Source organism: Lepidochelys kempii, chromosome 7 (assembly GCF_965140265.1).
Source record: "Lepidochelys kempii isolate rLepKem1 chromosome 7, rLepKem1.hap2, whole genome shotgun sequence".
NCBI classification, from domain to species: domain Eukaryota; kingdom Metazoa; phylum Chordata; order Testudines; family Cheloniidae; genus Lepidochelys; species Lepidochelys kempii.
The window spans coordinates 61,221,403-61,236,994 of NC_133262.1; the positions used below are offsets into that span (position 1 = coordinate 61,221,403).

The 15,592-nt window shown below is 43.9% G+C and overlaps 1 protein-coding gene across 9 annotated transcripts in view; it reads left to right on the top strand.

Moving 5' to 3' along the window:
- The window catches only part of TUBGCP2 (tubulin gamma complex component 2), a 91,684-nt gene that overhangs the window by 74,240 nt on the left and 1,852 nt on the right, over window positions 1-15,592 (top strand). For 7 of the 9 annotated variants that reach the window (XM_073353112.1, XM_073353111.1, XM_073353117.1 and 4 more), the window contains 4 exons: window positions 1,230-1,350; window positions 3,266-3,409; window positions 4,805-4,933; window positions 15,035-15,198. In XM_073353112.1, coding sequence (XP_073209213.1) covers window positions 1,230-1,350; window positions 3,266-3,409; window positions 4,805-4,933; window positions 15,035-15,198 — 558 coding nt within the window. Of the gene's footprint in view, window positions 1-1,229; window positions 1,351-2,051; window positions 2,219-3,265; window positions 3,410-4,804; window positions 4,934-15,034; window positions 15,199-15,592 lie in introns of those variants that run through there. The other 2 variants (XR_012159936.1, XM_073353114.1) reach the window with 2 other exon arrangements.

Sequence of the window (15,592 nt, forward strand, 5' to 3'; positions counted from 1 at the left end):
TGGACAGGTTATATCCTCATATTCGGTGGCCCACCTCACACATGGGACCTTAACTTGGTACTCTTGAGGTTGATTGGGGGGCCCCCATTCGAGCCCCTAGCGACGTGCTCACTTCTCTACCTTTCCTACAAGGTGGCTTTTTTGGCGGCAATAACATCAGCCAGAAGGGTGTCCAAGCTCAAGGCTCTCGCATCTGACCCCCCATATACCATTTCTTACAAAGATAAGGTGCAACTACAACCTCACCTGGTGTTCCTCCTGAAGGTGGTCTCAAATTTCCATGCCAATCAAGACCTATTCCTTCCAGTCTTTTTCGAGAAACCCCATGCTAGTAGCTACGAGCAGAGGCTCCATTCCTTGAATGTGCGGCATGCATTGGCCTTTTATGTTGAATGAACTAAGCCGTTCCGCAAGTCAAACCAGCTGTTTGTTGCGGTAGCGGACAGGGTGAAAGGCCTCCCAGTGTCCACGCAAAGGATATCATCATGGATCACATCCTGTATCTGGGTTTGCTACAGTCTCGCAAAGGTCCCTGCCCCCTCTCTGGCTGCACACTCCACCAGAGCTCAAGCATCTTCATTGGCCTTCCTGGCCCTGGTACCGATCCAGGAGATATGTAGAGCGGCTACGTGGTCTTCGGTCCACACCTTTACTTCACATTACGCCATCACCCAGGAAGCCAGGGACAATGCAGTGTTCAGCAGGGCTGTGCTTCAATCAGTGATTCCATAAACTCCAGCCCACCTCCTAGGTAAGGTTTGGGAGTCACCTAATTGGAATTGATTTGAGCAAGCACTCGAAGAAGAAGAAAAAACAGTCACTCACCTTCTTTTAACTGTTGTTCTTCGACATGTGTTGCTCATATCCATTCCAAACCCACCCGCTTTCCCCTCTGTTGGAGTATCCGACAAGAAGAACCTGGAGAGGTGGCGGGTCAGCAGGGCCCTATATGCGGTGCCATGAAGGCATGACTCTAGGGGGCTCCAGAGCTGACCCGATGCATGCTGCTAAGGGAAAAACTTTCTGGTGAACTGTGCATGCAGTGCACGGGCAGCTAATTGGAATGGATGTGAGCAACACATCTCGAAGAACAAGTTACGAGAAGGTGAGCAAACGTTTTATTTCCTGACTTCTGTATGGTTGTCTTCAGTTGTGCTTCACCTGCCTCTCTAAAGTCAATGCCAGTGCCAGTTCCCATCTCTGAGCTTGCAGCTTGTTGCCTCTTTCAGGTTTGCTGGTGCTTTCACACTACGACAGCGGATGCTGAATTTTGTACAGAATATCCAGTATTATATGATGTTTGAAGTGATGGAACCAACATGGCATATCCTTGAGAAAAACTTGAAATCGGTGAGTTTAGTGGTTTGACCTGTGGCCAGATGGACAAGAGTCCCAAGTCACCGAACTGTTACTCTTATCCCTCTTGTTTAAGAAAAAAATCAGATTTCAGTTACTTAAAGTAAATATTTAAATATACCGTTCTCCAGAAAACAGTTACTGTGTTCCCCACACTTACTGCTCCAGAAGAGATTGTTGGGAATTCTTTAAGTGCTGTTCCTGTGGTGATAACATCAGAAGCCTGACAGTGCTTCTGCCTAGAAAAGAAAGAAATTTAAGGAGGAGCAGCTAAGGGGATCCAGACAAGAGTTTTCCAGACGTACACTTGTCTTACTCCCCATTATTTTATTGCCTTCTTAGAAGTCTAGATTGGAGTAACTCTCCCTAGCAATGTTGTCCCTTGGCGTGTGACTGTTCCAGTGGTTGAAGTTTACAATGCTAGTTTGATTTTTTTTTTTTGTATGTCTTTGTGCACCAGCACTTGCTAGGAGAGTAGTTAACTCCTGCAGAAGAGTTTGCAACACACACTTTTGGGTGTGGGAGACTCACAAAAGTAGCTGTCTTTCGTTCCAAAATGTATTCCTCCAGAGGCTGTTTCTGTGCAGGCAGACATTTACAGGGCTAAAATTGTTGGTCTCACCACACCACAGTTGTGCTGACTCTTCTTCATCACTTCCCATCTCTATTATTAATAAAGGCTTTTTCTCTCTTAGAACCACACTTTTCTCTGTGCTCCAGCTCCTGCTTACACCACCATGTGACATGGTGCCATCAGTGGCTGGATCCCATCTACCAAAAGAGAACAAAATAACAGGAACAGAAGAAAGATTGCAGCTCTTTGCATGAGGGGAGAATGGTCCCAGAGTACTGGGATGCAAAGGTTTTAGACATACCCAGGAATCACTGATACAGAGCTTTTGCTGACTCTCTGACTGTGACTATGACTAATAATCACTCTGAATTCTTTTGTATGTTCACTCGACCCTCCCTGAGGGTCCAGAGGACTGGACTGTTGGTCAGGAAGATTGGGTGACATATACATTGCTTTTGTTTGTTATGACAGTCAGTTATGAAACAGAATAATCCTAATCACTAATTTGCTATTAAAGGCATATATATAAATTTTGTAAGGGAATTGTCAGCAAGGGTTTAGACCTCCCCAAGTATCTGGGCAAAACTTCCATTGATTTCAATAAGGCATATATTGCACTACAGGTTTGGAGCACAGAACTAGCTCTTAATCATACCTTGGGACTGTTTGGGCCAGGTTTTCCCTACCTGGTATTCCATGAATTAGGATCACTGAGATTTAGAAATGACAGGAAAGGGCAGCCCCTTTCAGTCTAATGTTCTCCATTGTGCCAATCTCCCCCTGTTTTCACCAAGCACTCTCATGAAAAAGAGCTCTGAAATGGAAAAGGAACCCCTTGGCATAAGGAAAGATAGAACCAACGTCCCCGACTCATCAGGGAACGGGGTTTATCCCTATTCCATTCCAGTTCTGGGAAAGGTTGTGCTTTTGACCCTTGTTGGCTCTGAGAAGTATGAGCAGATGTCTTGGATGTGTTTGCTATAATACCCTTCTCATGACTCAATTTGCGTTTTTAATCTCTGCACATCTTGAGTCAGTGTAGAGTTTTATCTGAATGTAAACTTGCCATATCAGTTGAGATGACTAAAAACTTGTAAAACCCTACAGAAACAGTTAGCATTTCCCAATCTCATTTTGTTCCTATAATGTATTTCCTGTCTGAGTTTAACTTTACATTTTAAGCACTATGATCTTCTCAATATCTCATAGCAATTTTACTTTTTCTTTTTCCATTAATTTATTTCACATCACTAACCGATATTTTAAATCTCTGGTAGCAGGTTAGTGTAAGGAACTGGTTGATGTGTTGTTTATTGTTGTGTTTTCCTATAACAGGCTTCCAATATTGATGATGTCCTGAGCCACCATACGAGCTTTCTGGATAACTGTCTAAAGGACTGCATGCTAACAAATCCTGAGCTACTGAAGATCTTTTCCAAGCTGATGTCTGTTTGTGTCATGTTCACAAACTGTATGCAGGTATGGGGCCTCCCAGCACGCAGCAGAGTGTTTGCAGCTGCTCAAAATGCCACTTCCCTCTTCTCACAGTGCCATTTCTTTTGACTTGCCCTTCTCTCCTCCCTCTGAAATACTTTGCTTCTTTCACTGGCCTCTTTAGCTTTCTTTTTACTATTCTGGCAGCTGCTTTGGCAAGAAGATGATGACTGAAACATCCTACTCTAGGGAAAGTTTGATTTTATGTTATTCTTACAAGAATACTGATAGTTTAGTATGAATGAGAATTGACTCATAGTGCTTGTAAAGAATATAAAAATGGCCATACTGAGTCAGGTCAATGGTCCATTCAGTACAATATCCTGTCTTCCACCAGTGGCCTCTGCCAGATGCTTCAGAGGAAATGAACAGAACAGGGCAATTACTGAGTGAACCATCCTCTGTCATCTAGTCCAATTTTCTGGCAGTCAGATACTTAGGGACATCCAGAGCATGAGATTGCATCCCTGACCATCTTGGCTACTAGCCACTGATGGACCTATCTTCCTTGAACTTACCTAATTCTTTTTTGAACACACTTCTACTTTCGATCGTCACATCATTCCGTGGCTGCGAGTTCCACTGGTGGACTGTACACTGTGTGAACAAGTACTTCCTTTTGTTTGTTTGAAACCTGATGCCTATTAATTTCATTGGGTGACCCCCTTGTTCATGTGTTCTGACACCTCAGTCTGCGACAGTTCCTCAGATTTGTCATCTATGCCTGATTGGTTGGAAGAGTCAGCAGACTGGCTGTTAAACCCAGGAGCAGCAGCATTCAATGGCTGCTCAAAGCATTCGCCCACAGCTGTGATAGTTCCTGCACCTGTTTGTTCCCAGCCTTGACCTAATCTCTTTCCTCCTTGAACCCAGCCTTCTAACCTAGTGGTTAGAACAGGAGTCGGTAGTCAGGAATATTCAGTTGTGCATTGTGCAAGTTCTCTGTATATATCTGTCATTGCATCTCAGCTCTAACCCTCGGCACCCCAGAGTCTTCCTTTCTGTCCTCTTCCCCAAAACTCTGCCAGTACACCACTGTACTGATCTGCAGCACCCTTTACTGTTCCAGTTGTGGGCACCCCAATGCACCTCAGTCCTGACCTGTAAAACAGTTGTGTCTGCCTATCATGACCCAGCACTGGTGTCTCATGCACCAGTTTTAGCGACGTACACAAATAGGCAGTCTGATGGGAAACACTAACTTCATCGCTGCCTTAACCAGGATTTGATCCCATGTACCCCGCTGCTATGGAAGAAGGCTTTTGTGAACTATTGAAGCTCTAAAGTCCTGCCTGAATTAAAACCAGTTCTTATGCTTCATTTTAACTATAGAAATGGCGCTTGATGTTTACCATGTTCTATCATCTACTCTTCCCACAGAGATTTACCCAAAGCATGAAGCTGAATAATGAAATGGGCCGGCTTACATTAGAGCACGGCACAATGTTGGGCCCACCAACAGAGCAGGAGCGTGCCGAGGAAGTTGTGAAGAAGCAGCTAACTAATAAAGTAAGGCACCCACTTTTAAGAATATTTATTTGCTTGTTCTTAACTGGCTAATTCTTCCTTCCAGACAGCACCTTGGAAGTCAGGTTTCTCTTATTTCTACCTTTCTTCCATTGCACTGAAAAAGCCATAGAGGTACTTCACGATCATCCAGCCAGCAGCGTGTGCTGTTCCCATTTGGTAACAAGGAGGGAATAAGTGTTCTTTAAACTAACCAGCCAGGCTCCTTTAAGTGTGAACTTAAAAGCTCATGTAAATAAATACACTCAAAACATTCCTCAAAGAGCGACTTCATTCTGAGAAATGGCCCCTCAAGGTTCCATGTCTGTTATGCCCTTACACATGCCTTTAGTGAATTCAGATCAAATGTGCTCAGGTTACAAGAGAAAAAAAAATATTTTTCTAACTGCTAGCACTACAAGCTCAGCCAAGGCTCTGACAGTCAGGCTGAGCTTTTTTCTTCTCAGGGATGCTCATCATGCATAAAGGTTCTGCAAGCTTCCAGTGACAGCCATGCAGCTCTGTTCTCTTCAGTGGGTTTGCATAGTGTAACTGACTGGAACTTAATACACAATTCTGATGCTAGAGGAAAGGAACAGAATCCAGCTTTCTGTCAGTCTTACCCCTACAGAGCCAGCCCTGTCAACAGGGATAAAAAGCAGTGAATGCTTACTTTGGTCACTAAATTTAGCAGATCTACCTCTCCCTACACACATGGAGCAGGCCTGCTGAGTAAGGGACACTTCCACACAGCAGCTGTTCAGCACAGATCCTTGCTGAGATACAGAATGCTTACAGACTCAGTGTTACAAATCCACGAATACCTCAGAACAGCACATTTCCACTAATGCCTACCTTCTCATTTCACCACAAGTGTTCTTTGACTGCTTGCACAATGCATTCCACTCTTGGTGTGTATGTGCCCAGTTCAAAGTTGCCAGAAATTTTTCCCTCAGTGGTATTCGTTGGGGTGGCTTGAGCACCCTCTGCTGCCAAGTGCCACTAGCTTTGGTAAAAAGCCCCTAGCCAACCCTGTGCCCCCTCAGCTTCTTTTTGCCAACCATGATCGTCTCTGGAACTATTCTTCTTGCATTTGCAAGTTCTCACAGTTGATTTTGTTCTTTATGTATTGTGAATAATTAGTCACTAGTAGTAAAATTACAGTTAGATTTTCTGTTTATTTGCTTTTCCATCAATCCCTGGTGCCAAGAGATGCCTTGGTCACTGTGCTTCAAACCCTGTGTTTCCTATAATAAGTCTATGCCCATGAGCAACCCACAAGTTAGTTGCTTGAAGTGCCTTGGGGAAGCTCATACTGGGACCTTTGCCAAATTTGCAAGGGCTTTAAGCCTCACACAAATAAAGATCAGGAAGCCCCGCTAAAGTTTCTGCTCATGGAGAAGGCACCAAGACCTCCATCTGAGCCAGACAGACAGAATCAGCACCGACTGCTTTGGCATCCTATCATGTCAGAGTCCTGGTACCAATCCTAGTGCCTAGGAAGAGGCATAAAAAGCAGACTGCTGAAAGGGGGCAATCTACATGAAGTCTGCCAGGTATGGGGATCAGAATAAATTGCACTCTAAACCCAAGTGCTCCTCTGCCTTGGTACCATGGAAGCCGGCACCTATGCAGGTACTGTCAAGTCTGGAGCCAGAAGAGACTCCCATATCTGCAGCACTGCACCGATACCAACACTCTCAATACCAACATTGCCAGAGGTGTTTGCAGCTGCTAGTGATCTCCTCTTGCTGTCAGTACTGGTGTTGCTCGCAGTACAAGAGTCGTCACTTTCAGTGCTGGCGGACACGGGTGAACTGGTTGGATCATTACAACGCATGGTACTGGACCAGTCTCCTGTACCCATGACAGCTTGCCCTTCAGCATCATCAAAGGGGAAACTCATGATGCTGGCCTTGCTGCAGACCTCTCCACCTTGGCACTGATCGCCAGCACAGTCAGGAGCTGCACTCCTGTGGCCACCAGAATGAGAATTGTCCTCTTTTGAGTCGGAGATTGGGTCCTACTCTTCCCGGTTTCAAACCAGATTCCAAAACCAGGTTCAACAGGACCCCATAGATAAAGAAGGGAAGGAAGAGCATCCACAGCCAGTGCAGGCCTCCTTGTCCTCCTTTCCTGACAAGGCAGTCTCAGTCAAGGGCATCTCACCTCCCCCAGATGACTATAAAGCTCACCTAGAGTTGTTAAAGGGAGTAGCCTTAAATCTGGGCATACAGATAGAGGTAGTAAAAGATTCCCCCCACAGCCTGGAAGGGTTTCTACTCCCGTTATTTCCTAATCCTGACAGCCAAGGGAGGTCTCGGATCTATTTTAGACCTGCATCAACTTAACAACTATCTCAAAAATATAAAGTTCTGCATGGTCCTCCTGGCATCAATTATTCCTTCTCTGGATCCCAGGGACTGGTACGCCACCCTTGATTTAAGAGATGCCTCCTTCTATGCCTCAATATACTGTGGGCACAGAAGGTTCCTCAGGTTTGTAGTGAAGCAGTCACATTACCAGTTCACGGTGCTTCCATTTGGCCTGTCTGCAGTTTCTCGGGTATTCACAAAATGTATGGCTGTAGTGGCAGTGTTCCTGAGGAGATTAGGAGTTCAGGCCTACCCATATCTGAATGACTGACTAGTCAAGGGCTGGGCCAGGGCTCTGGTTGTGTCCAGTGTTTGACTCATCCAGTCAACATTCAAGGCCTTAAGCCTATTGATCAATGCAGACAAATCTATACTTTGTCTGGTACAGAGGATAGAGTTTATTGGTGTGTGTTAGACTCTATCCAGGCAAGGGTGTTACCCCCCTTCCCCCAAGTTACAATTCCAGTTGGTCCAGTCCCTGGTTACACACCTCAAATGTCATCCAATCATAACAGCCCAAAACTGTATAAGGCTCCTGAGCCGCATGGTCTTGTGCCCACAAGTGGTACAACATGTGAGTCTGTATCTCATACTCTTCCAGACTTGGATGGTCTCAGGGTACTTGCCAAGCCATCTTCCTGTGGACATTGTATTCACAGTTCCTTCCCGGGTTCTTTGTTTCTCTGAATTGGTCGTTGGATCCTCTCAACGCTTGTGTGGATGTTCCCTTCATCCCTTCTCGACCGTCAATGACTCTGGTCTCAGACACATTAGTGCTAGGATGGGGAGCACACTTGGGGCCCCTCAGAACTCAAGGTCTTTGGTCATTTACAAAGATCTCTCTTCATATCAACATTAGAGAGCTCAGAGTGGTTAGTCTTGCCTGTCAGTCATCCCTGCCTCATATCAGAAGGAGAAACCTATTTGTTCTGACAGACAACACCGCAGCCATGTTTTACCTCAACAGGAAGGGAGGAGCTCGCTCATCCTTCCTTTTTCAGGAAGCAGTTCATCTATGGGAATTTTGTATAGCCCATTCAGTCTACCTCGACTCCTCTTACCTTCCAGGGGTGCAGAACGAGATAACAGATCACTTGAGCAGGTCTTTCTTTAGTCATCACGAGTGGTCTGTTCACCTGGATGTAGCCAGAGGCATATTCAAGCAGTGGGGGACTTCCCAGGCAGACCTATATGAGAACAAGTACAACAGAAAATGTCATCAATTCTTCTGCTGTCGAGGCTGCAGTCTGGGTTCCATTGCAGACGCCTTCCTGCCACCCTGGACGGTAAAGCTTTATTATGCTTTACCCCCAATTCCAATTGGTGTGCCCACACCAATACTGGTTCTCCACTCGACTTGATCTCTTAGTGGTGACTCCAATCTTACTTCTGTTGCACCTGGATTTGATCACTCAAATAGATAATAAATAAAAAAATAATGCAGGCAGACATCCAGCAACAGAGGGGGGCTATCCAGTTTATTGCACCCAATACAGCATGTATGGTTACCTGCCCAATGGGCAGGTGGCATGTGTGTGCATTTGGTGCAAGGAGCTCCTGGCTCTCAGAGACTGTGTACGGGCTTTGGAGCTCAGAGTCTCTGATCTGGAAGAGCTAAGGGAGACAGAGAGGTACATAAATGAGACACAGTAGAATAGTCCCACCCCCAGTCTGACAGCCTCTATGCTGTTGAGGAGGATGAAAGTCTCAGGGAAGGAGAACATCTAACTGGAGCAGAGGGAAATGATCCCATAGTTGGGACCCTCCTTCCAGATGTGGTATCCTCTCGCACTGAGGATACCTCTCTGGGGAGTGCGGGGAGGAACTCCAGTTATAGGAAGAAACGGGTATTGGGTGATTCGATCATTAGAAACATAGTTGGCTGGGTTTGCGATAACCGGGAGAACCGCATGGTTACTTGCCTACCTGGTGCAAAGGTTGCGGATCTCTCGAGACATCTAGATAGACTTAGGTGGAGTGCTGGGGAGGAGCCAGTGGTTGTGGTACGTGTAGGTACCAGTAACATAGGGAAGGATATGAGAGAGGTCCTGGAGGCCAAATTTAGGCTGCTAGGTAAGAGATTGAAGTCCAGGACCTTTATGATAGCATTTTCTGAAATGCTTCCAGTTCCACACGCAGGTCCAGTTAGACAGGCAGAACTGCAGGGCCTCAATGCATGGATGAGACGATGGTGTAGGGAGTAGGGGTTTAGGTTTATTAGGGACTGGGGAAACTTTGGGGAAAGTGGGAGCCTATACAGGAAGGATGTGCTCCACCTAAAGCAAAATGGAATCAGATTGCTGGCACTTAAAATTAAAAAGATCGTAGAGCAGTTTTTAAACAAAGGGCTGGGGGAAAGCCTACAGGTGCAGAGGAGCACGTGATTCGGACAGAGACATCCCTTAGGGGAGGATCTATTAATGGAGATTCTCTATGTCCTAGTAAGGAGGAGAGGATGGAAGATGATAAAATACAGGTAGGATCTGATGAGAAACAGTCAAATGAAAAAAGTGCCATTCAATTATATCATATAATGGCAGACAGCTAAAAAGTGATAAGTTCTTAAAGTGCTTATATACAAATGCTAGAAGTCTAAATAATAAGATGCGTTTACTGAACTGCCTTATATTAAATGAGGATATTGATATAATAGGCATCACAGAAACTTGTTGGAATGAGGATAATCAATGGGACACAATAATATCCGGGTACAAAATATATCAGAAGGACAGAACAGGTCATGCTGGTGGGGGACTGGCACTATATGTGAAAGAAAGCGTAGAATCAAATGAAGAAAAAATCTTAAATGAACCAAACTGTACCATAGAACCTCTGTGGATAGTAATTCCATGCTCTAATAATAAGAATATAACAGCAGGGATATATTGTCAACCACCTGACCAGGATGGTGATAGTGACTGTGAAATGCTCCGGGGGATTAGAGAGGCTATTAAAATAAAAAACTTAATAACTGGGTATTTCAACTATCCCCATATTGACTGGGTACATGTCACCTCAGGAAGGGATGCAGGGATAAAGTTTCTTGACACCTTAAATAACTGCTTCTAAGAGCAGCCAGTCCTGGAATCCCACAAGAGGAGAGGCAATTCTTGATTTAGTCCTAAGTGGAGCACAGGATCTGATCCTGAACCGCTTGGTAATAGTGACCATAATATAATTAAATTTAACATCCTTATGGCGGGGAAAACACCACAGCAGCCCAACACTGTAGCATTTAATTTCAGAAAAGGGGACTACACAAAAATAAGGAAGTTAGGTAAACAGAAATTAAAAGGTACAGCACCAAAAGTGAAATCCCTGCAAGCTGCATGGAAACTTTTTAAAAACACCATAATAGAGGCTCAACTTAAATGTATACACCAAATTAAAAAACTGTAAGAGAACCAAAAAAGTGCCATCATGGCTAAACAACTAAGTAAAAGAAACAGTGAGAGGCAAAAAGGCATCCTTTAAAAAATGGAAGTTATATCCTAGTGAGGAAAATAGAAAGGAGCATAAATTCCGGCAAATCAAGTGTAAAAATATAATTAGGAAGCTGAAAAAGAACTTGAAGAACAGCTAGCCAAAGACTCAAAAAATAATAAAAAAAAATTGTAAGTACATCAGAAGCAGGAAGCCTGCTAAACAACTAGTGGGGCCATTGGACGATCAAGATGCTAAAGGTGCACTCAAGGACAAGAAGGCCATTGCGGAGAAACTAAATGAATTCTTTGCATCAGTCTTCACATCTGAAGATGTGAGGGAGATTCCCAAACCTGAGCCATTCTTTTTAGGTGACAAATCTGAGGAACTGCCCAGATTGAGGTGTCATTAGAGGAGGTTTTGGAACAAATTGATAAACTAAACAGTAATAAGTCAGCAGGACCATATGGTATTCGCCCAAGAGTTCTGAAGGAACTCAGATGTGAAATTGCAGAACTACTAACTATAGTCTGTAACCTATCATTTAAATCAGCTTCTGTACCAAATGACTGGAGGATAGCTAATATGACTCCAGTTCTTAAAAAGGGCTCCAAAGATGACAAGGTCCCTCGCCAAAGGCTCCTAAGCAAAGTAAGCTGTCATGGGATAAGAGGGAAGGTCCTCTCGTGAATTGGTAGCTGGTTAAAAGATAGGAAACAAAAGGTCATTAGAAATAGATAGGAAACAAAAGGTCATTAGAAATAAATGGTCAGTTTTCAGAATGGAGAGAGGCAAATAGTGTTGTCCCCAGGGGTCTGTACTGGGACCAGTCCTATTCAACATATTCATAAATCATCTGGAAAAAGGGGTAAACAGTGAAGTGACAAAATTTGCAGATGATACAAAACTACTCAAGATATATAAATCCCAGGCAGACTGTGAAGAGCTACAAAAGGATCTCTCAAAACTGGGTGACTGGACAACAAAATGGCAGATGAAATTCAATGTTGATAAATACAAAGTAATGCACATTGGAAAACACAATCCCAATTATACATATAAAATATGGGGTCTAAATTAGCTGTTACCACTCAAGAAAGAGATCTTGGTATCATGGTTTATAGTTCTCTAAATACATCCACTCAATGTGTAGCGGCAGTCAAAAAAGCGAATAGAATATTGGGCATAATTAAGAAAGGGATAGGTAATAAGACAGAAAATATCATATTGCTTCTATATAAATCCATGGTACGCCCACATCTTGAATACTGCGTGCAGAGGTGGTTACCCCATTTCAAAAAGGATGTATTGGAATTGGAAAAGGTTCAGAAAAGGGCAACAAAAATTATTAGGGGTATGGAACAGCTTCTGTATGAGGAGAGATTAATACGACTGGGACTTTTCAGCTTGGAAAAGAGACTACTAAGGGGGGATATGATAGAGGGCTATAAAATCATGACTGGAGTGGAGAAAGTAAATAAGGAAGTGTTATTTATTTCTTCTCATAACACAAGAACTAGGGGTCACCAAATGAAATTTAAACCTGCTGCCTATTAAACACACACAAGGTATTTTTTCACACAATGCACAGTCAGTGTGCGGAACTTTTTGCCAGAGGATGTTGTGAAAGCCAAGACTAAAATACAGTTCAGAAAAGAACTAGATAAGTTCATGGAGGATAGGTCCATCAATGGCTATAAGCCAGGATGGGCAGGGATGGTATCCCTAATCTCTGTTTGCCAGAAGCTGGGAATGGACGACAGGGAATGGATCACTTGATGATTACCTATTCTGTTCATTCCCTCTGGGGTACCTGGCATTGTCCACTGTCGGAAGACAGGATACTGGGCTAGATCGACCTTTGGTCTGAACCAGTATGGCTGCTCTTATGTTCTTATGTAATACCACAGTCAGCTGCTCCCCCGAACCTGTGTTCCCTTCATTTAACAGCCTGGAAGCTCCATGGCTAAATCCCAGAGAACAAGCTTGCTTGGAGCAAATTCGCCAAGTCTTACTAAGCAGTAGAAAGCCCTCCACCAAAGCCACCTAGCTGTCAAAATGGAAGCGGTTCTTAGTCTTGGCTTCCCAAACCAGAGTCTTGCTGATACATTCGTCCATCCAACATATACTGTTTGCTGCACCTGAAACAGCAAGGCTTAGCAATTTCCTCTGTCAAGGTTCACCTGACAACAATATCAGCTTTCCACCGTTGTGTGGATAACAGTTCTGTTTTTTCAAATGACATGACAATCCGATTCCTTAAAGGCCTTGAAAAGTTGTATCCTCAATGAAGAGAGCTTGTCCCTCCACCCTTGGGACTAGAGCCTGGTCTTGTCTAAATTTATGGGACCACCGTTTGACCTTTTAGCAATGTGCTCCTTACTATACCTCCCTTAGAAGGTGGCTTTTCTAATTGCCATCACTTCTGCTAGAAGAGTCTTGGAACTCCATGCCTTGACTTCGGAACCTCCATATACGGTCTTCTTTAAAGATAAGGTATATTTACACCCTCCCCTGAGTGTCCTTTGTAAAGCAGTTTCAAATTTTTATAGCAATCAAGCAGTTTACTTACCGGTGTTATACCCAAAACCTCACAGAAATAGGAATCAATGACTACACACACTGGATGTTACATGAGCTCTAGACTTTTACATAGACAGGACTGAACCATTTCAGCAGTCCATCCAACTGTTCACAGAGGATTTTGTCTTGGATAACGTCATGTATCCACACTTGCTATGAACAGGCAGGCATTTGGCCACCAAGTAACCTGACTACTCATTCCACAAGATCTCAAGCATCCTTAGTGGTGTTCTTAGTGCAAATCCCTATCTAGGACATTTGTAAAGCAGCAAGCCAGTCATCAGTGCACTTTCTCCCATTATACCATCACCTATTATTCTAGGGATGATGCCAAATTTGGTTAAGCTGTATGAATGTGAACTCTGATCCCTCCAGCTTTATTACTGCTTGGGAGTCACCAAGAGTGGAATGCACATGTGCAAGCACTTGATGAAGAAAAGACGGTTTTGAACCTTTTGTAATTGTTGTTCTTCGAGATGTGTTGCACATGTCTATTCCACGACCTACCCTCCTACCCCTCTATGTCGGAATTTCTGGAAAGAAAGAACTGAGGGGGGCTCAGGGTCAGCTAGGCATTTTATAGCAGTGAGGGAAAAATTGCTGGTAATGGTGCATGGGGCACACAGGCACTAAGAGTGGAATGGATCAAGTGCAACTCATCTTGAACAACAATTACAAAAGATTAGTAAGCATTTTTTCATGTCATTTTCCTTCTTCCTCTGTGGTTTAATGAGAGCGCTGACCCTGCTAAACATGTACATTGTTACCCAGCTGCAGCAGAATTATGTTGCTTACAGCAAACATTTGTCTTATTACTTAGTTCTGAACTGTTTTTATCAAGGGCAGTGGGCACTAACGCATGGGTTCTTTGTGGCTCGGGTTCTTTCACATCTCCAAAGTAGTATCTTGTGGCAAATGAACCAGTTAGTGTGTAGACTGTTAGACCATTTCCAGCCCATCCCTTTTGAGATTAGGACACCTGACTTTGTTTGTTTCCTTTCTGTGTATATGTATGCTAACTTCTCTCACCCTGCAGCTCACAATCTGCCTTCTGCTAGGCTGACACACCATTCCTGCAGACAGCCACTAGGGGGCCACGAAAGAGCAGTGCAGTGTAAATGCTTGAAGGTGGTCTGCTGGACATTCCCTGCCTGTGTTGTTTGCCTGATGAACCTATCTCGTGTACAGCAGCACGTAGCATTTGAAAACAAGCCACCCACAGGATGCTTCTGATCATAGTGCCTGTGATGAAATACTGTAGAGATCAGTTAAAGCCACACTACTACTGAAGATACTACTACACAACTCTAACAGGATCCATTTCATACCTTTGGATTGTGTGTCAGACCAGCAGGGCAAGGTTTTTAAACCCCCAGGGCATGATGTCTTCTCAGTGTCAGTACCTTGCCCAGGGAGCATGCTCTAGGCTTGGGTCTTGCAGCATACCTGAGGGGCAGTATATAGAATTCATTTCACAACTGTTCATCCTGTTGTATGCCGCATGAGAAAAGGTGTGTCTGGGATGGAGCAGTTTTGAAATTTTATGTCAATATTCTTCCATAGAAACAGAAGTTTGAAAAAAGAAAAGAGAGAGTCCTTGTACAGTGTACTCCTTTTCTTTTTGCGAATACAGACTAACACGGCTGTTACTCTGAAACTTGTACAGTGTGTGTCTGGTTGCCACCCAGAACCACTCTCACTTACTGTGGCCTCCTCTTGATAGCTTTTAGCAGAGCATGCAGACGCCTTCCAACTAACATCTGGCTTCGAGGCAACTATCAACAAGTTTGACAGCAATTTCTCAACACATCTCCTGGACCTTCTGGATAAGCTGAGTGTTTATAGCACCAATGACTGTGAGCACAGCATGATCAACATCATCTACAGGTGAGCAGAGTGGAACTGTCTCCTAGTAGCACAGGAAGGAAAGAGTCCAACTCTAGACCAGACTGAAATTTGTTCTTTATTCCTTTTTTGTGGTATCATGGCAGCCAGCTGTTCTATCAGTGTAACACTGGAATAGCAAGAAGCTTTAGTCAGTAGTTCAGCAAGTAGCTTTTTTAAAATGTACTTTTGCAAGAAATAAAGTTGGGGAAATGGAGGTTCTTTTTTAAGCTATTGCAAATCTGACTTTGTAAATGATGCTAGTCTCACTGTATTTGGTCATAGCCTTGTCCTGTGTCACTGAAATGACTATACTTCTTGAGAAACTGACCTACCCGCTCCATGCCTCAGTTTCTCCATCTCCAAGATGGGGATAATAGAGCTGCCTTTGAAATGC